The following is a 20,112-nucleotide window of genomic DNA, read 5'->3' on the forward strand; positions in this document are numbered from 1 at the left end:
CGTTCTCCGATCGATAAATAAATTAATTAAAGCAAAAATTCTTTACACTCTAGTAGAAAAAGCAGCCGACACTCTAAAGACCCCTAAAACTAGTTTAAATTAAACGATAAACGGAAATTTCGCCCAAAATCAAAGATATGTCAACGGCAACGAGAAAATCGAGACAGTTAAAGCAATACTAAAACAAATTTAATTTATACATTTTATTAAAAAATCTATAATTTAAAACACGTACATGTCGAAAACAAACAAAGTAAAAAAAATCTCCCTCCTCAAAACGCCGAGGCAGAGGTTAACTCCTTACGAAATACGCAATGATCTACCTTATATAAAATATATTTATTTACAAACAACTGTCTTTATCCTTAAATTAAAACCTAACAAAAAGTATCACCGGAGGGCTCTATCAATAAATAAATTAACTTTTTATCGTTTGGCAATTCGCTAAAACACGCGAATGTAGCGATAGAAGAGGTGTCCGTTGAATTGCTTTTATTTGGGCAAAAAGGAACAGTTTCTAACAACGAATAAAACAATAAAAATCCTTTAAACAATTGTTTATGAAAATGAAATTTTTTTCAAGTAAAGACAGGGACAAGGGTGTAGTTATTATTCGTCAATAATACAGGTTCAAACATTGGTTCACTGTGAGAAATGAAAAAGGTTACTAGAACCATATGTCGGTTAGTCGGAGTTCTGAGTTTAACAGAGTGTCGCTCCTTGGTGAGTACGACGTAAAGCTAGGAATGATGTTACGTAAACTCCTAATTCGTAGCAGTTCTCATTGACTTGAAAAATGTCCATAAAAGAGTAAAAACTTGAGATATTTAAAATGCAAAGTTCTATGGCATTTGTTGATACGATGATTATTATATATCTGAGAAAACCTCATTGTATTAAAATCCTCACCTCTATATACCAATTCCTCTTCTTTAAACCGTAGAAATATCATAGAAACAATTTTCACCTAGCTGCAAAATGTGTTTTTTCACAGATTTATTGGAATCAAAAGAGTGAACAACATATTAACTGAGGTCTTACTAATTTGAATACATTTTGGAAGTGTGAACTCTCACTGAGCTTCACTGTGAATCTCTTACAGGTATTGGACATTAAAAAAGTGTGGAAAAAGTTAATTATACATCAGAACGTTTCGTCGTGTGAAGATCCTTACTTACCCCTTTACAACCTGTTTAACTTTTCGAATTTATGAACGAACAATCTACACCTCACCGAAAATTTGTCGCTCCGCACATTTATTGATTATTCAATAAATGGGCGGACCACAGATTAGTGGAGGTCCTAAAGACTTCCAAAAAGTTTAGAGAAAAAGTTGAGATCACCACTTGCCTGCATCCGTCAATAACAATAAATAACATACTCAAGGAACTCGAAGAGATTTCGGCCTTTGGAATTGCCTACATCAGCAATGATGTCATCTATATAGCCGGGGAGTTGCCGTAATAACAGAACTAAGATATTTTAAAGTGAACTTCGACGAGTTTCACTGAAACACAGCATACACACGATCACTTCCCTGCTACAAAAAAATGACTTCACCGAAGGTTCTATATATACGTAAACAATTTATCGACAAATCGGAGAAAAATAGAAGAAATAAACGAACCAAAAAAACAACTCTTCTACCGCTCCTACGTCGTGTTAGCACCTTCATTCACTAGCCGATCCACCCGATACCTGTTGTAGGGTACGTAAGGTGTCCGCCGCAAATCGTTGTCGGTTAAGACGCGCGTTCGGTTAGGTACTACCCCCTCAACGCGCCCCATCAGCCAATCGGTGCAGTATTTGGTCTGCGAGTCGGTCACGTGCTCACCCGCCCATCGCTTCAGCCACGCTCGAAATTTCGACGATTTCTGTTTGGTCACTCGCGGATGAGACTGAAAGGAATGAAAAAAACAATTGGTTACAAATATAATTATTTACATACAAATGGAACAAAATTGTTTTTTTACATCTTAGTGTCTTTGCAGTAATAAGTTTATAATTAGCGGGCATTTTTTATTTTTAAGCTCATCACTTGCGATAATAAGCCGTAAATGTTTTTTTTATTTTGTTTAGGAATGACAACTCACATATCATTAGGAGTTGGTGCAGCAGTAGAATTGTAGAGTATTCTCAGTTGAAACTAACTGAGAATAACATACAATTTAGAATGTTTTGTAATTTGTTTCGTTTTTGAAATAATTTTTTTCTAACTTTTAAAGACGGAAACAGATCTGTCACCGAAACCTTAACAAGTTATTTTGGAGATCGTTTCATACACTTACCAGTCTCGCTTTGAAAAAGGCACTATTCTTGTACAGGTAGCTGTCTTTCGCTAGAGTAAATGTGATCTTCGGGTCGTGCACGTTGAACTTGCACTCCTGCTCGTCGTTGACTTGATAGCCGGGATGGTTAGACTCGTTCCGTTCGGGTGCCCGCTCGTTCAACTTTCGCTTCACCGCCTCGAAGCGGAAGATGTCCATATTCGAATCGTCCGGTTCGAGACGGGACGCTGAGGTGTTGGCATCATTTTGATCCTAAAGGATGAATAGTTATTATTGCAATGTGATCCAAATTATCCGCCATTGTGTGTGAAAGAAACCATCAGTTTTATATTCCCGACTGTTTATTTGACACTCACATCAAACAAGTATAAATATTTAAAATAGTGTTTATATTTCTGACTTACCTTGCTCTTAGTCTCGTTGTCGTCTTCTTCGGTGGGACTCGAATTCCTTGACTTTTTGGCCACCGACGGCCGCCGCTTGTAGAGCCTCAAATTCCTGCTCAAATACACAGGTGATCTCGATTTGCTGCTGTCCGAATGCGCAATGTTGGCAAAGCATTCCTTGTAGCTATTCCATTTCTTTAAACATGAACAATGAATTTTCTATATATATAAAAAACGTAACTTTAAAATAAAAATTAATTATCTTTTAAAATAAATTCACTAATTTATTTACTGTTCAAAAGCTCCTAGATTTGCCTTGCATCAAATAAAGTAAAAAAAGCACTACGAAGTCTAGTATATTGTAGAGTACCTAGTTAAGAGATTTCATTTTTGTAGTATACATTAAGGTATGTGAAGTTTAATAACGTAAAGTCAGAAGAGAACCTCAACTTGAAAAAAAAATTACTTCTCAGCTACGCCACTCACTCCTAAACAGTTGAGATAGTCGCTGTTTTAGTAGATTCTGTTATATATGTTTATCTTAAATTCCACCATTAGCTTAAAAATTTTTGGGGTGAAAAAATAGGACAAAAAATTGAATTAGAAACGCATTTGAAAAAATTGATTTTTGGTATTTCGCACAAGTTACCCCACCACTTTATTGGCACCTAGACTGTTTCCAGTTGAGTTTACAAATTTTGAAGTAATAAAAATTTATCGTGAAAATTCAGTGACGTAGTAGGAGCAAAATTTAAAGACGGTGAAAAAGTAGAAAAACTTATTTTCACAACAATTTCAAACATCATTTCTCCATAGTTTACATGACACTCACATTTGCTTCTTCAGCTTTCTTAGAATCCTCGGGTTCGGTGTCCAAAAGCTCAACGGAAATTTTACAGTCGCACTTGTAAATGTAGATTTTAAAACAGTTTTCTTCTTGGACGACTTTTTCGGCCGCCCTCTGATACGCTTGCTCCAAGTAGATCCGTTTATGGGCGGCGGCGCATGGTCCACCCGCCGCTCCCCGTTTATTTTCTTTCAAATATAATTCCGTACAACCTAAACAAAGAGAAATTTTGATAAAAAATGATTCTAACTTTAATCTAAACCAAAATCTTACGTCTTACGTTAAAAAAAACCTAAACAAAAACTAGACATTTTTTAAAATAAACTTCGTTTTTTTAAAGAAATTTATGCAGTAATAGAGAAACTTTTGCATGCAGCATTTGATTTATTCAGCAAAACACTTTTTGACGTAAGAATTCTCTATGGTTATATTATCTCGACTTACCTATGGCTGTCTTCTCTGTGACACAATGTTGCAGCTGCCGGACGGCATATGACACGACTTTGTCCAACGTGAACGCAATGTAAGCATGAATACCGAACATTTCCCTCAGGGTATCTTCGTAGGTATTCGCCTCCATGTTGCCATCTAGGAGATTCTTCACCATGTCGAGGAAGGCGGGATAGTAGTCTTCGATTTCGATCTGAGGCTTCGGCTTCAGGCGCAGTGCTATGGCTGTGCTGCTCTTGCGGTTTTCGCCGTTCTTGCGTTCTTCTTGAGCGATCTTCACCGCCCGCTCGTAGATGCGCAACAGCCGCTCGCACAAGATTGCATGCAACCGAAGGAAGATATACCAGTTGTTGTTTGCCATGAAGAGGGTGTAAGCTTCGTCCTGTAATCGGTAAAAGTGTTGTTAATGTGAATGTGATTTAACGCCAGAAAATTACTTTGAAAATTTAATAATTTTTGTTAAGTAACTAGTTGAGAAACTTTGCCATAATTTAACTAACGTACAATGGATCGATGTACAAGATTCAAAAGGGCATTAAACGTAAAAAAAGGTTTAAGTGCAACAATTTACATTTGAATGCGGGAAAGGCAAATGTTCTCGAATTTATCTTCAATCGCTATTTAGCCAAATATTTATGTTAGTCCCGTTGATTCGGCGTATTTTACCTATTTCAGGCGGGAATGGCGAATGTATACCATGAATATATATTTGCCTAGAGCGATCCGTCCAGATTAGTTGACCTTTGTCAAAAGCCGAATGTTCGCCATTCGAGACTCGCCGATATGTGGACCCTGCTTTAGAGGTGCGATCTTCACCGAATCGACCGGCTTTCTCGGCATTACTACTCTGGATTATTATAGGTGGGACCGCAAAGCTCAAGTAAAGCACTTAGCACCCAAACTCTCAAGCATCATTTATTTATTTCGTGAAGTTTGCCAATACACCCTGTCACAGCTTGGAAGAACAACATACCTATGGGGATTTTCTAGGTCAGACTATCTAATGGGATCATGTTCTGAGGGCGCTCGACAGGCGGAATGACGGTGTTTAGGTTGCAAACAGCTGCAATTAGGGTATTGGGTGGTTGAAATGTGGGGAGAGCTGTAGAGACCTCTTTAGATTCCTGAATATTTTGACTTTGCTTAACCCATCAGAGATTTGAATAGGTAAAGCTTTAAAAACACAGTAAAGAAAATACTATCGTTTTGTCACAATGCATGTGCATGATTTTGTTTAAAATTTTGCTAATTTATTGTAATTTTAATGATCCTTTACTACTCGTTTCTCTTTAGTTTTAATTAGTTTTATAATATACTAGAAAGTGAGGTTGATTAATTTCATCAAGGTGCATTAAGGCGATCCGCTGTACAACGATCTCTTATAATTTTCAGCTTCTAATGGGGAGGTTCGAATTTGAATTTATTACAGATAGTTGTTAAACCCACAAAGGTTTCCGTTCATTAATTTTCTTACAACAGATCGATATGTGTTTCATAATTTTTCATGAAACTAGTAAATTTTCCCTTAAAACTAAACAACTTTCAGAATAGTTTACTCTCTGAATAATAATAATGTACCAGCGTTCTCAATTCTTGATATACCAGCAGGGCCAAGTTTCTAGGGGATTAAAACTTAGATTTTCAATATTTAAAGCGCTAATTCTGAAAAGTCAACAATCATTTTATTATCAAAATAACAGTTCGATGGTTCTATCATTTCAGATTCGAAATTTGAGACTGCCGAGATAATTAAATATATTAATTACTTCCTCATAACGCTACGAAAATTAATTTTTAATATCAGGAATTTACCAAACGAAAAAACCAATTTGTTATCATGATTACCCACGTTGTTGACGTCAAACATGCGCTTAGTTATTATAACCGCAGTATTTATCATACGTTTGTTTCGGTCATTCGCCTGAAATTAATTTTAAATGATGGCAGGTAAACCTCAAGCTTACTCGAAAACTGTCCTAACATTAAAACCCAAATTATTAAAGAGCTAGTAAGTTTATCGGGAGCATAATAATTTCCATGTAAATGGATTCACACTTCTATTTGCAACTTAACAGCGAACTTGCTCTCGCCAAACTTGCCAACCCATCAATAGTTCGACTCTATTGACTAAGCACACAATGCTTGAGAATGTTTCAATAAATAATCTTGGGAATTAATTACTACTGTACATAAACGATAAACTTCAGATAACATTACGTTAAAAGACGAATAAAATAAAACTTCTTTGCTTATAAAGATGCCTTACTTGGTTACAGTCCAAGAATGAACATAAACTTACCGGATTGGAGGTTTGTGCATGAAGCGGCACTTTAACGTCCTCCTCTCTGACTTCTGTTTCCGACTTGACGTCCGGAGATCCTTCTTTGTCCGCGCGAACGCCACCGCCCTCTTCCTTCATCTTAACATCTCTGTCCTTGGGTGAGCTGCTAGGGCTCCTCTTCTCATCGTTGTCCTCTGTAATATTGAAAAAAAAAAAGAATGTGAGCAAAAAATGAATATCTGAGCGCGAACATATTTCGTTTCGATTTAATATCGCGTTGAAATTGTAACTTTCTAACTCTGAACTGCTGTTTCCACTGCTAAAAGCACCAATAAAGAATTTATCTATCTGTTTTATTTTATTTGGTGCTTTCTACGCCAATAATAATTAAAATAAATGTTCAATTGTAAATTGAATTATTAAAAGAAATGAATGTTCTATGAAAATGAACTTAACAACTAACTTTAGAAACATAAATTGACGTAAATTATCCGTACTGTCCATTAATTAACTAAGATGTCTTTTAAATTAGTAAACGACCGATCCTTACCGTCCTCTTCCCGCTCGTCGTCACTCAGCGGTTGCCGGGTGTGGAAAAATAGATCGGGAACGAATTGCCGGAGCATCTGTTTGATTTTGCGCTTCTCTCCTTTCTGAATACCGGTCTGCCGTTTCAGGTGGTGGATCAGCAAGTTGGCCGCGTCATCCAAGATTCCTTTGTCCCTAATATCAAAAAAATATTTTCGTTCCTTTGATGTGGGCGCAATAATTATAAGGCGAGTCGCGATCGAGCGATTTACGACAGAAAACAAACCGGAGAAAGCAGTTTATTTATGCAAGTGCGAACTGTGTCCCAACAAGTGCCTAAAGTGCTAACACCCAAACAAATTTGTGTCAAGATTATTTAAAGGGTTTATCTTCGGATTAAAGTACGATATAACGTTGATATTGTTTATTCATAAATCCAATTTTACCTGTACGGGATGACTAAATGAGGACCGGCCGCAGACTCCGTTCCTTCTTCGGTCTGTTCGTGCCTCTCATCGAAAATAGTCTCGATTTCGTTGAAGAGACTCTTAGTCCTGATCGCCTTCACGTCCGTCTGCTTAAAGTTGATTCCCATGTGGTCTAGGCTTTTCAGGTAGTATTTCTCGTTTTGTTCCCGCCAAATTTTATTAAATCCTTTGGAGAAAGAAAGTTTAGAAGGGGTTTAGGAAATTAGAACAACAGAGATTAAAAAAAATCATTTATAGAGTCTTGTAGCAACCTCGGTGTGGATAAGACCTATCTAAGAGAGTGTACAAGGCTTTTTATTGCTTCATGTCACATAACAGTAACGTAGCACGTACCTTTTTGAGCTTCTCTCCACTCGTCCTCCTTCACCTTCAGCCTCTTTAAAACTACCGGAACAGCTACGGCCGGATTCTTCCTCAATCCCTCGACTATTTCAAGAGCTTTATCTCCGTAAATCCTTTTCAATGCCCTCTGGTGCAAAGTAGGTGAATTTCCGCCCAAACAGTCGTCTAGCTTGTACTTGGCAATCTCGTCCGGACCCATCCTGCTCAGCTTCTTATTTACTGCCTCCAGCACCCTTATTGTCGACGCATTCGTCTCGATAACGACGTCCAATTCAAACCTTTCGTCCTCGCACCGGTACATGTATTCCTCATATTGCGTTTTGCGCGAACTGACGAAGGTGCTATCCTCAGACCACGTCGGAAAAGAAACCCACTGGTCGTTCAGCACCTCCTTGCAGAGTTGAGTGCGGCCGGAACACTTTTGACCTTCTTGTGCCTTAGGGATTATGCAGTAGCTGGCACCCAACCTTTTCGCTGTCGCCAGATCGATTTCGAGCACATGGTCTCCTTGGGGACGTTCAGATCTGGTAACGTTATACGGAATGGGCTCTGCTTCATTCTGGCCCATGAACTCTCTGAACCACTTGAGGAGTTCCGGGAATTTGCCGAGGAACGGCGTTATTATTTGAAGGAGTTCCGTCTTCGATATGATCTCCTGGTTGAAGAGGACGAGGCACCGCAGGAAATTGTTATAGACTTCTTGAGATCGCAAAGCTTTACGCACCTGCATGAAAAGAATAAGAATTATCAATCGAATTAAAAATCCTAATAAAATTACTTAAAATGTCTACAAATTCTGTTGGAAGTCCCAATAAATACATACAGGTACGAGTGATGCAATTTTTGTTTCTTTGAAGCATTTGCATGTAGGGTTGAATGGTCGGCACATGAGTGCAGCAGGATTTTGTGATTTTTTAAGCTTGAGTTCCAAGTGCAATATTTCAAGCATTTGTTTAGATGATTGCACTATCGAGAGCAGAGTCTGTCAAATTTTTGGGCCTTTTGATTGATAACCGACTGAAGTTTGGAACGTCTTTCGAGATGTAAAGGAAAAAGTATTGAGGGAACGCTATACTATGCGGTGAGAGTTATGTCCAATTAACTGGGCTGGCAGGCACAAGGGCAATGTATTTTTCATTAGTGGATCCCACGAGTTCCACAATCTTATGTTTTCCTATGTATCTTCAAGATTCAAATATATGTATGTAGCTGTATATACCAAAAACACTCACCTTATCGAAAAAAGCATAATCATTCAAAGTGCCATATTTCCCTGCTTCGCTGAGACTCACGTCCCTGTAGGCAGGCGAAATTTTATGCTTTTTGGGTGGCGGAACGTCTCTGTGATGGTAACTGGAGTACGGTGGCGACCTCTTCACCGACCCGGACTGATGTCCAGACTTGTGCGTTAAGTGTCTATCGGGCAAGTGGTCCCTGTGATAGGGCTTCAAAGACTTCTTATTATTAGAATTTGAAAGTTCGGATACTGGGGCCTGGTTGATATGACTGGTAGCGTCCGGCAAGAATTGCCCAAACTCCGCGAGCAGATCGCTTTGGTTTTCAAATAGTTTCGCCACTTGGCTATAGACTTCCTGTTCGGTTAGGTGCTTCACATTGGCGCCTACGTTCGCTTCCTTCATTGTACGTTGCTCTTTCTGGTAGGTATGCAGGATCTCCAGAAATCGTTTGTATTTTTCTGGTTGTCCTTGGAAGCGATTCTGAAAGAGACAATTTGCTGAATTTTGAGGAAAGTATCCATTTCCAAGCTGGTTACATAAATTATTACTTTATTTTTAAACTTTAAGAAATATTTTTCACTGCTTACATCTAAAATCTATTTTTTGATAGTTTGGATTCACAAAACTATCAAAAAGAAAATTTGTTAATTTTTGAAACCTTGACAGTAAGGTTGGTGTTCATATTTAAATTGTTTGAATATTCAATAAAATTTATAAATACGAGCAAATTCAAGGCAAACTTGATATGTCAAAAACTAAAGCCATTCTTAAGTAAAAGTAAAATCTTAAAAAATTCTGAAATAATATAAAATTATTTTTAAAAAACGGGTATTGAAACATCAGATGCTTGTCTCAAAGAGTTAGTTCACCCCTTAGTCGCATGGCTTATGGTAAATAATAAATAGCCTAATCAACGCCCTACGCTTATGCCTACAGTGAAGTTTATTTTTTAATAATCACCCGTTTACCTTGTACATAGTTCCTAATCAGTTGGTCGAACTTTATTCACCCTATAAACAGTCAATTATGACCCAATAAAAACTGATCACAGGGACAATTATCATTACACAAGATAAATATAATTTGCAATACCACCTTACTCTTTTACGCCAAAGGTACCTTCAACAAGCGAAACGACACCTGGGAAATCCAATGTCAATGTTGGCATCACCGTACCAACAACAACAACAAGCACGACGAATATAAATTTCATAATGAAACGTTCGCATGCTTCCTCAACAGCAAACAAAGGGAACAATTACAGTTTAAATGTGCGTAAGCGCACAACTCTTACCTTAATTTTATTCACGTAATTGATGGCATGGTTGAACTCCACCGGCTGATTCTGTGGTGTGTCCGGATGTCCCTGAAGCGCATGGTTAACAGCCGCCTGAGCAGCGGACAAGGACAGACCATAGTTGGTTGGCCCCGATATTCCGTAGCTGGAGGACGAATGGTGCACTGCTGGTGGGGGCGCTAACGGGGGTTGTGGCACTGAGGGGACTAGCTGCTGAGGTTGCTGCTGGGGCGGCTGGAGCGGTTGAGGGGCGATAGGCAGAGGCTGGGGAGGTGGTGGTTGGGTCACAGCTTGAGTAGGTGGACCGGACATATTGATGCGTCCCGTTCCGCTCAAGATCATGGCGGACTTCTGCGAATCCGAGGAAATCGCCCCTGTGGGATTGGGTACGCTCACAGATACCGAAAAAGCATAGCCTCCTTGATCACTTCGTTGAACCTCGATTTTATATCCTGGAGGTAAAAACGTATTGAAACCAACAATCAGCTCGGGGAATCCTTTGAACAGGCTAGACACTCGTTCTATCACACCAGGTGTGTCAATACTTTGGCTCTTAAACTCTTTCATAATGTCCAGAAAGTCATTATACACTTGCGGCTTCGAGCCAAATTTGTATTTAACAAGGTCCAAATAGGAGAGAGCGTCCTCCACTTTGAGCCGTTGAAAACTACTCGGAGATTGCTGTTGTTGCGGCTCTTGGAGGCTCGCGCTTGGAGGAGACGCTCCAGTCGTGCGCATCGCATTATGACTGGTAGCAGAAAGAGGCATGGATTGGGGTCTTCCGCCTGAATGGGGCGCCGCCGCGACAGGCATTGTGCTGTAGCTCACTTGGGGCCCTTGGGAATACAGTCCGGATTGCATACCTTCACTTAACACTTTCACTGTGGCCCCCGGAAACGCCAGGGTGGGCGTTGAATTTGGGAGAGGCTGTCGGTACAAGGGACTGGGTAATGGAGGTTCGCTTCCTTCCTTCAAGGGGTCATCCACTCGTAGGCGTTTCATCTCAAATTACCTTCGACTGGCTGAAACAAAAAATGTATTGAAAATGTGATTTATGAGTGAAGTTTAGAAATTAATAAATGGAATCCAGAAATCAGAAGGCTTTTGTCTGATTAGTGTTATTGACTGAGACAAAGAAACCTAGTTAAAAAATGTTTATCAACAATAGCTATCTTTAATTGAGTCAGATGTCGGCTTTCCTCGCCGATTAGATTATAGACAGTATTACTAAATAGTAATTTTAGTAATGCATATGACAATAATTTGATAAAAGATGAGGCGAAATTCAACCAGCAAAATGTGGTCGCTACAGATTTGTTCCAACAGAGAGGAAAATCGATTCCTGCCGTCAGAAATAGTTAAAAATGTACGCAGAACACCGCTAGCGACTTGTGCATATTTCTGTTTGTTTCCGACAATTCAACAAAAATTGTTTTTTTCTGTAATCCCTGTAGAAGTAACAACTTTTGACGTGTTTAGATGTCGCAAAAGTCACTGTCCTAGGTAGGCCCACTGTATGCTGCTGGGAATGTCCGTTACTCCATCACCAGAGCAAATAACAGACCGGCGAGATATTCCCGTACAGCTGTTCCCATTTAGACTATGTTGAAAGTTTACACATTTAAAGTTAATCTTGAATTGCAAAAAAATAGTATGGGCGACTTGTATGAAAATGATAGTTTCGGCCTTTGATGCTTATCAGCGTCCGTCCCACATCATCGGCCGATAATTTTTCCTCTACTAGATACACAACATACTATTCTTTCCCGTCGGAACAAAGTTTACACGACATCCCCCTATGAATCATTGCCATTTAACAATTTTTGGGCACTTCTAAATCATTCAAACTTTTCAATCCTTCCCCCTTCGGTTTTACTGAACAATGGGATTTGGTCATTTTGCTGCAATGCGAGGACATTTGGAGAAAAATATTTCAAATGTAAACCATGTGTATGGATGTAGCGCATGACCTGGCATAGCTCACGATATATTCTGCACGTCTGAGGCGGATTGTTCACCATTTTGTTTTATTTTGTTTGGGAATACCGCTTCACACGCAAACAGGGGGTCATTGAAGCGGTGGGATGGCCCCTATTCTTAGTAAAAACTAACAGAGAATTACATTCTCCCTTTTAAAATTTAATGAAAGACGTTTAATGCTTTGGGTAATGATAGCATTAAAATCCTTCCAGCAGAGAAAGGTAACGTCAGTCGTAAAAACATAAAAATAGTTTCACGGTTGTAGAAAAACACAAAATTAACATCTCACAACAGTAAACAAGTCATTTTATTGTGTTCCTAAGGCCCACAAAAATAACATGCGATCAAGACCTATTGTTAGTAACATAAACTCGACCATTCATTCACTAACCTTTTATTAAATATCCTATACCAATTAATAAGAAACACAGACTGGGTAATGTCTCAGAAACCACTCAACAAGTGTGAACATTGTAAGGGTTTCCTAAGTGAACTCTACAAACGACAGCTTTTACAGTGTGTTTTGTTTCATAACATACCGCGTACATGTAACCTCTAATAACAGAGACTCGAAGCATTATTATAATCTACACTTTATCTAGAATTTAAGAAATAAATGAAACACATTTGCTGAATTTGAACAAATTTGTTCCATAGAACATTCAAATGCCCTGCACCAGAGTTTTTCCTTCATCGCACTATGAATGGACCTCCATGTAAACAGATTACTGGTCCAGGAAAGCACTGAACATTAGCATTAAAATATAAATTGAAGCATAAATAAAAATAAAAACAACACATTAAAATGTGTCAACCTTTTGTAAGCCAGGTAGCTCCATGCCAGTCAAGTTATTACCTAATCGTCCTCCACTGTCAATGACCAACAGTTCGCCATCACTGGCAACTCTAATATAGTCAAAATGTTTCTCAGATTTTACCTCAATGGGACGTTTTTTTGGCATAGAAAATAATAATTAATCTGAAGGTTGTTAGTTACTCATGATGATTAAAAGCATGACCCTAAGATGTTCATTATGGAATTTTAATGTATTTCCAGAGGATCTATCAAGGAAAATAGTTGTTATCTGAATATTCTCGCCATCACGAATAAGAGGCGAATATGTAGTAAACGTATGACATGTGTATGTCTAGTCTCAGATCTACGCATTAGATTCAGTATAGAACATGTGGTAGCTGTAGCTTATAGATACCTCAACGGCCAATGGCTTGGTTTATCCTTTCTTGAACGAGATTCTGTATTAAAATAAACACAAATGCAACTTTCTCTAAAAATTTCACTTTTTTTGAAAAAAATCTCCTGCTTTTCATGTCATCATGAGATAAGCTCACAGTGGGCTAAGCAGAACACTTATTTTTTTATTAAAAATTAACGTACTTTATAATTTGTTTACACCTGAAATCGCTAGATATCATGCGGTCAGATTACGTAATTTTGCCATTGACTACCTAATATTTAGTATTTGTTATTGTTTAGTTCTTAAGCAACGTGCTGTGTTCAAGGTAGGGAAAGTGGTAAGCCGAATCGAAGTGGGTAATATCCATGGATTTCAGACTGTTTTGTAATATTGCTTAACGTTTGATTAAACATTTTAAATTTCTTTTTGGTTGAGTAAAAGGATAAAGATGGATTTATGTTGTCTAAAATAACAAAAAAGTATTGATTTGTATGGGTGCAATTTTGAGAATTACCCGAGAATTTCCCTTGTTGGGGAATTATAGAAATTGGAGTTGTGGGGCGAACACAAACTTACGATAATCTGATGCAATACAACTTCAACATGGAAAATTGGAATTGTGAGGAAGCCGGAAAATTGACGAAAGGGGAATTTACTGTTTTCTAACTAATGAAAAGCTGTCAGAAGGAGGGTTCAAACTCCAACAATTGCAAAAATTAACAAAGCTTCGTATTTCTCCAGAATTCATTACGTTACGCTAGAAAATGAAACGGATTGTCCTCTCTGTCAGAAACTTGGAATCTGTCAAAGTGACGGTCAGCTTTACTTTTTATAATGGAATTCCCTGCATATCGTCAATGAGATGACAAACACAGGGAACGTATACGTCATTTCATATACAGGGAACGCTATAAAACTGTAAATATGAAAATTCTATTTCCACCTTTATAATTTTGTATCGTTAAAAAAAACGTCATTTTATCAGACTTGCGATGCCCAACTATTCAATTTGACAGCAAATTCCAAGGCAAATTCTGGCAACTTAGAAATAAATATCGAAGTAATTTAAAGATACCTACAGATATGACTCACTTAAAATCACCTTTTACGATTCTGACCTGTGAACGAACGGGTTAGTTCAGGTAATTATTACCAAATCTGGTCAATTTAACAGTTAATATTTATTTCAAGGATGGATTATTTTGCTTTGTCTGAGACTGCTGAGGCTGCTGAGCATGTAGAGATTGATAAATTTACACACGAACAACGTCAAACCGCGCCGCGCCCCCATTGATATTCATTTGAATAACTTTAATGAAGGGTTTTCTTCAGTGGGTCAATTATTGCTGATGACATAATTTCATCAAACAACAGTTCCTTTGAGGTTCTTTGCCGTGTCCAAACTCCTTTCTTTTTTGGTGAGCTTATTTATATTGAGACTCGAGACATTATAAATAGCTTAATAACCAACAAATATACTACTTCATATTCAAATTGGGATTTTTGTAGTCAAAATGTGTATAATGAAAGGCTTGTGTTTTTAATGAGTTAATGAGACCTACCTGATGGGAAAAATGCTGAGCTATTTTTGTGTACATACTCACGGTATTTCAGGGTATTTTCAAGGTATTTTTAATTCCTGAACTTGATGGTTTGCTAGTAAACTTATGTTTAAAATATTATTAACGTATTTACGAAAAATCTTTTACGCATCTATTTTTATTTGCTTTTTTACATTGTTGTAACTTACAGAAATAGCATTAATAAAAACGTTAAAAAGAAGAAAATCACTGGATTTATTGCAAATTTTGCAATAAAAAATATAATTTCAAGAAAATTAGTTTATTTCTGAACATTTTGGCGAATGAACCTTATATATTGACAATATTTCGACTGTTGTCCCGTAAATAAAATTAGGAAAATGAGTACCACAGTTAAAGTTTCAAAGGTTTCAGACATAGGGACTAGACATCAGCTCTCATCTCATCATCATCATCATCTGATGCCTTAGCTAGACATCTGAGGCATCAGAAGGGTAAAGAACCTACTTCCACAGTATACAGGTCAAAGAAGCAATTTTTTTATGGATTTTCCTGTATATTTTACTTCAGTAGACTTGAACTCTGGGTTTAATCATATCAAAATGGCCCCAAAAACTCTTCTAAAAACGCATTTCTCAACGCCAACAAACCACTACGTGTCCCTCAGCGCCCTTTGATCTAAAACATATACCAGCTGTGTTTCAAAGATTAATGAATAACGTTTTAACTGGTTTGCAAGGAAATCGATGTTCCGTGTATGAAGATGATTTAATAATAATCGTTAGCTCAAGCGTATCTTCGCACGTATCTGATCACGAAGAAAAATCGAAATTAGTCTTCCAAAGGCTATCGAATAGCAACTTTAAATTGCAGTCGGATAAACGCGAATTTATGAAAAATAAATCATATGTTTAGATTATAAATGATCACAAAGTGCAGTTGAATCAGATAATGCAAGGATCCAAAGCACAACTAATTTCCCAGCTCAGAAACCGCTTAAATCATGAATCCATTCTTAGACTACTATAGATGGTTCGTTCCTAATTTTCCTGTTACTGCCAAACCTATGAGGCTGTTACTAAAAAGACCGTTTTTGAGTAATTTAAAAATGTTCTAACAACCGATTTATATTGGCAGTTTTCTGATTTTAATAACGACTATAACCTCACCATTGAGGCGTCACATCACAACACGGCTTAGGATCAGTTTTATCACAAAGAGAAAATAATGTCCTTAAATAAAGCTGTTGCCGAGTCAATAAAGGATCGAAATTTTATAATTAAGAAACTGGAGTCATTTGTATATTTATCATGAATGGGTATCTCAAGTGTTAGTTTTACCAGATTTTAATTGCCAGGCTTAAGGCAGTCGTCATTGTCAAAGTATACTTAACCGGTTTTTAAGTTCTTTTTAAATGTCATTTTTTGATTGTTCAGATATACAATTTAGTTGCAAAATTTGAAATATAGGCTTTTTTAGGTAGCTCAGGCTTCTTAATTATGAATTTTGAACTTAAGAGCACTAAGATTTTGAAATCAGTGAATCACAATTTGATATACAGAACAATTCATTTTAAAAAATCGCTAATGACATCAAACTCTTCTTTTTGGTCTACCTGGTACTTTTCACTTTAATGTAAAGAAATGCGAAAATACAAATAGATAATCGTTTTCCATGACAATGCAAAAAATACAATTTTTAACATACTTTACCCTAACGAATACATAAATTTCATCTCTAGAGAATCCCCCATAAGGTTATTTGGTCTTTAGAGATGAAAGTTTGACAGTGACATGTAAATGCAACTCGCCATTCATGGGATTATTTTTGGATATGTGCGATTGACCTATTTGAAAAAAAATCAAACCTGAAGAGAGTAATTGAACCATGACATGAAGCGAAACGAAAGATAACAAAAACTCAATGTTTTGTCACCTACGTCTGTCAGTTGGATAAGCATCGAATAGGACAAAATGTACTGTAATTATTTAGCAAATAAAATGGAATTAAATATGACTATTTTTTTATGTATACTTGGCTGCGTATAATAAAATCGTGCTCTGTGAAAGCACAGTGTGTACGAGCACGGTTGGCGATGTTATTAATAATTAAATTGTTTAATAATGTAATTACCATTTGTATCATGCATGGTCGTAGAAAAAGTGGTGTTCTACTTATCGAAATAAATTTTTTGTAATTCAAGACACCACACCACCATATTTTCTCAATGACAGGAAACGCGATTTTCGCCACCCACTGAACAGTATTATTTCCTACAAGAGGCATGTGCACTAGAAAGAACGTATTACTGTTTACATTTGGGGGAACACTGTCTTTCTAATACAAGACTTCTTAAGGCGAAAATGCGTTTTTAATTATCCAGAAACTGTGAGAGGTAAACACATCAACCCTAATAACACTGAAATAAAAATTGTTTGATTAGCACGCCTGAACCACATGAGTTAAGAATTTCACAGGCTGTAGTGGCTTAGATGAGGCTGACCATTATGCCAAATGACATGTTAGAGGTTTTTCTCATTAACGTTAGGGTTTCTTAGGAAAGCGGTGCCTTATAAAAGATTGCACATAACGGGATTAGTAAACTATGGTGGTCGTCGAAGACCATCATCGACGCTGGAAAGGATTATCCACGCTATATTACCGCAGCTATATTACTAGCTATTATAAACCATAGCTTAAGTGGTTATGTGTCAGTTATGGTTATGCAACTGATATTACACTGACAGTTCTAGTTGCTCCAGTGGCAAATGGAAAGAGTTTGGTGGATGGTCCTTTTTTGAGATGTGCCACTGGATTGCGTCACCGCCCCATATGCAAACGAACGTTCGAAATTAATTACTGTTTGGTTTTTAAAAAACACATGCTCATAGTGAAAGCAAATAAAACATCTCAAGTCGACGGTATTGGTGTTGGGAGTCAGACAACAGCCAAGTTCAGCTGATCGGATAAACCACGCCCACCGATATGTATTTCTGGCACATAAACAAAACCGGTAGCTTTTCACGGAGAGCCGGAGACGAGACCGACCTGCCATGCCCTATTTGTTCTCCCCAACGCTGGCCCCCCCCGATTGGCACAAAGAACGAGTTTCATGAGACGCAATCGTTCCACAAACGTTGGACGATTCTTAGCGAGGGCTTGAACTGAAGTGCAAGAGACTTTCCAAACTGATCTGCCCAAAAACCAAAACTTATTTATAAATAATTTGTCTGTTCGCAATGCGCACGCAGACTCCAATGTTATTGGCGATAAGAGTAAAAATATTCTCGATTGCGCAACAACAAAAAAGCTGTGCGCTTTTCACATGCTGTTCCACCAAACAAAATTATCAAAATTTCCTCTGGGGGCCATGGTGTCCCCGTCAAAACGACGATATGGGAAGTTGCGGACAAAAAACTATGACTAACAGGCAACTTATGTAAAACAATAATCAGAACTCCATCATGGGAGAAAGCGTCTTTAGTTTAGCATCTGCTTGATAGCGACAGCAACAACAGTACCCTCTAAATAAATAGCACACAAATGGCAGGAGAGTGGGATTTTAATAATAGTCAAGGAGTGGCCTTCGCAGTGAGGAAAATGTAAGACAAATTTTCTCCGTCTACAAAGAACTTACGCAATAATCAAAATGCATGGTGTCATGTGCCAGTCAAATGATACGTCCATCCCGACACCAATACGAGTAGTTTCATTAGATGGTAAAGGCTAAAGAATACGCAGACCGAACTTGAATTCATTTCGCTTGGTGACTAAAATTTTTTAGGTCGCCCAAATCGAGACCTCCGGATTTTAACTTCGCAGTCAGGTATGCGTGAAGAATGGCAACGGCGCTTTCCCACCGATCACGCTGCGCTGCTGCCACGTCGCGTAGACAAAGGGGCATATATCGCGTCGCGGTTTCATTGTTTTGTAATGGTCGGGAATGTGGCAGCGTTGCGATGATAAATAGGCTCCCGCGACCAAAGGCGAGAGCTCCCAATTGGCGGGCCGGGGAATCGATAATAAACTCAGGAGAGGGGCGAACCGGACGTAAGCGGCACTGTTGCCAAAAATGCGTATCATCTACAAGTCGTTACGGACGATTTTCGCTTGACAAGCAGCTTTGTCATCAGTAAACAAATACAAAATGTTACATGAATTTCTCATAACCGTGAGCCGATTCAACGCCATCAAATGCAACTCCGAAGAGTCCGGATTATTATTTCATAAAATCAGATTTAGGAGAGAAAATTGCCCACACGACAATCACACCACGAGTATTAGCAAGGTTTTACGCGGTTGCCAGGTCAAGTGCCGCAACATCAGGAACAACAAAACACGGATTATCTTTATTTGGTATAAAAATGCATCGCCCCTTCGGTGTTAAAAAAACGGACACTTCTGTGAGGGGCACCTCATGCACGCCTCTCACTTTAGTAAAAATGCAATGCTAATTTTGGAACAAGCGTGCAAACAAGGTGGAGACAATCGCCAGTTAAATAAACTCGGTTTTTTACTGTTTTGAGTCGCGAGGATAAGAAATTAACGTTACAAAACATAAAAAATTAGAAAATAGGGAGAGTCTAAGGCGGAATTGAAAATATGCCACTTACCTCTGGGAAGCTCTTTCCCGTTGAAATTTTTGCACGTTCTGCTTGTACACAAACACCTCTACTTCGTATAACTCCAATTTTGAGTTAATTTCCACTATTTGCGGCGCTACACCCGATTTAACAAAAAGAAAAATTTGACACATTATGTCGACAACCTCCTACAACAACAACCGATTGGCGACTGGTTGGTTGAAGTGCTTGAAAATCTTGGAAGCTTGTTTGGGCGAGCCCACTTTACTAGAACATCACTACCAGGTATTAAATTAAATTCTTTTTCGTAACACATTTTCTTACTTCCAATTACTAGAATCATTAATTAACCAATCAGAAACCTTCTCATTATACCAAAAGTTTATAGAAAAGTGTAACAATTCTGATAATTCTCAATATAATTTCACGTTGAAGGCGACCTCCCCTCGACAATAGACTCGTCCAAAAATTACGTCTGAGCCGATTTTGCGTAGTGCCCGCGTGAGGGCGCTCTAGACAACGGATATAAAAATTGGCGCCAAAACTAATTGTGCATATTTATTTCTGTTTTCCCCAAAATTAAAACCCATCTACTGCTAAAACTAACTACCGAAGGCGCATAATTCAGTATTTGACCGATATATAATGCAAAATAATAGAGAATTAT

At 38.0% G+C, this 20,112-nt stretch overlaps 2 protein-coding genes across 3 annotated transcripts in view; one reads left to right on the forward strand and one right to left on the reverse strand.

Annotated features, from left to right (window-relative positions):
• The window catches only part of Nup44A (nuclear pore complex protein Nup44A), a 240,627-nt gene that overhangs the window by 35,490 nt on the left and 185,025 nt on the right, over positions 1 to 20,112 (forward strand). The window lies entirely within an intron of this gene.
• Positions 189 to 19,792, reverse strand: LOC136419692 (paired amphipathic helix protein Sin3a-like). 2 transcript variants are annotated; one of them, XM_066406219.1, is made up of 12 exons: positions 19,476 to 19,792; positions 10,143 to 11,167; positions 8,843 to 9,328; positions 7,602 to 8,334; positions 7,227 to 7,434; positions 6,803 to 6,975; positions 6,271 to 6,446; positions 3,966 to 4,353; positions 3,507 to 3,733; positions 2,693 to 2,869; positions 2,289 to 2,540; positions 189 to 1,898 (listed from the first exon to the last, which is right to left on the reverse strand). In XM_066406219.1, exons 2-12 carry the CDS (start codon positions 11,145 to 11,147, stop codon positions 1,653 to 1,655), a joined length of 4,071 nt encoding a protein of 1,356 aa, XP_066262316.1. In that variant the 5' UTR covers positions 11,148 to 11,167; positions 19,476 to 19,792; the 3' UTR covers positions 189 to 1,652. The 2 variants fall into 2 exon arrangements, with proteins under 2 accessions (XP_066262316.1, XP_066262317.1); XM_066406220.1 differs by lacking the exon at positions 19,476 to 19,792 and adding an exon at positions 18,500 to 18,650.

The sequence above is a fragment of the Euwallacea similis genome, chromosome 3 (genome assembly GCF_039881205.1).
Source record: "Euwallacea similis isolate ESF13 chromosome 3, ESF131.1, whole genome shotgun sequence".
In the NCBI taxonomy this organism is placed as follows: domain Eukaryota; kingdom Metazoa; phylum Arthropoda; class Insecta; order Coleoptera; family Curculionidae; genus Euwallacea; species Euwallacea similis.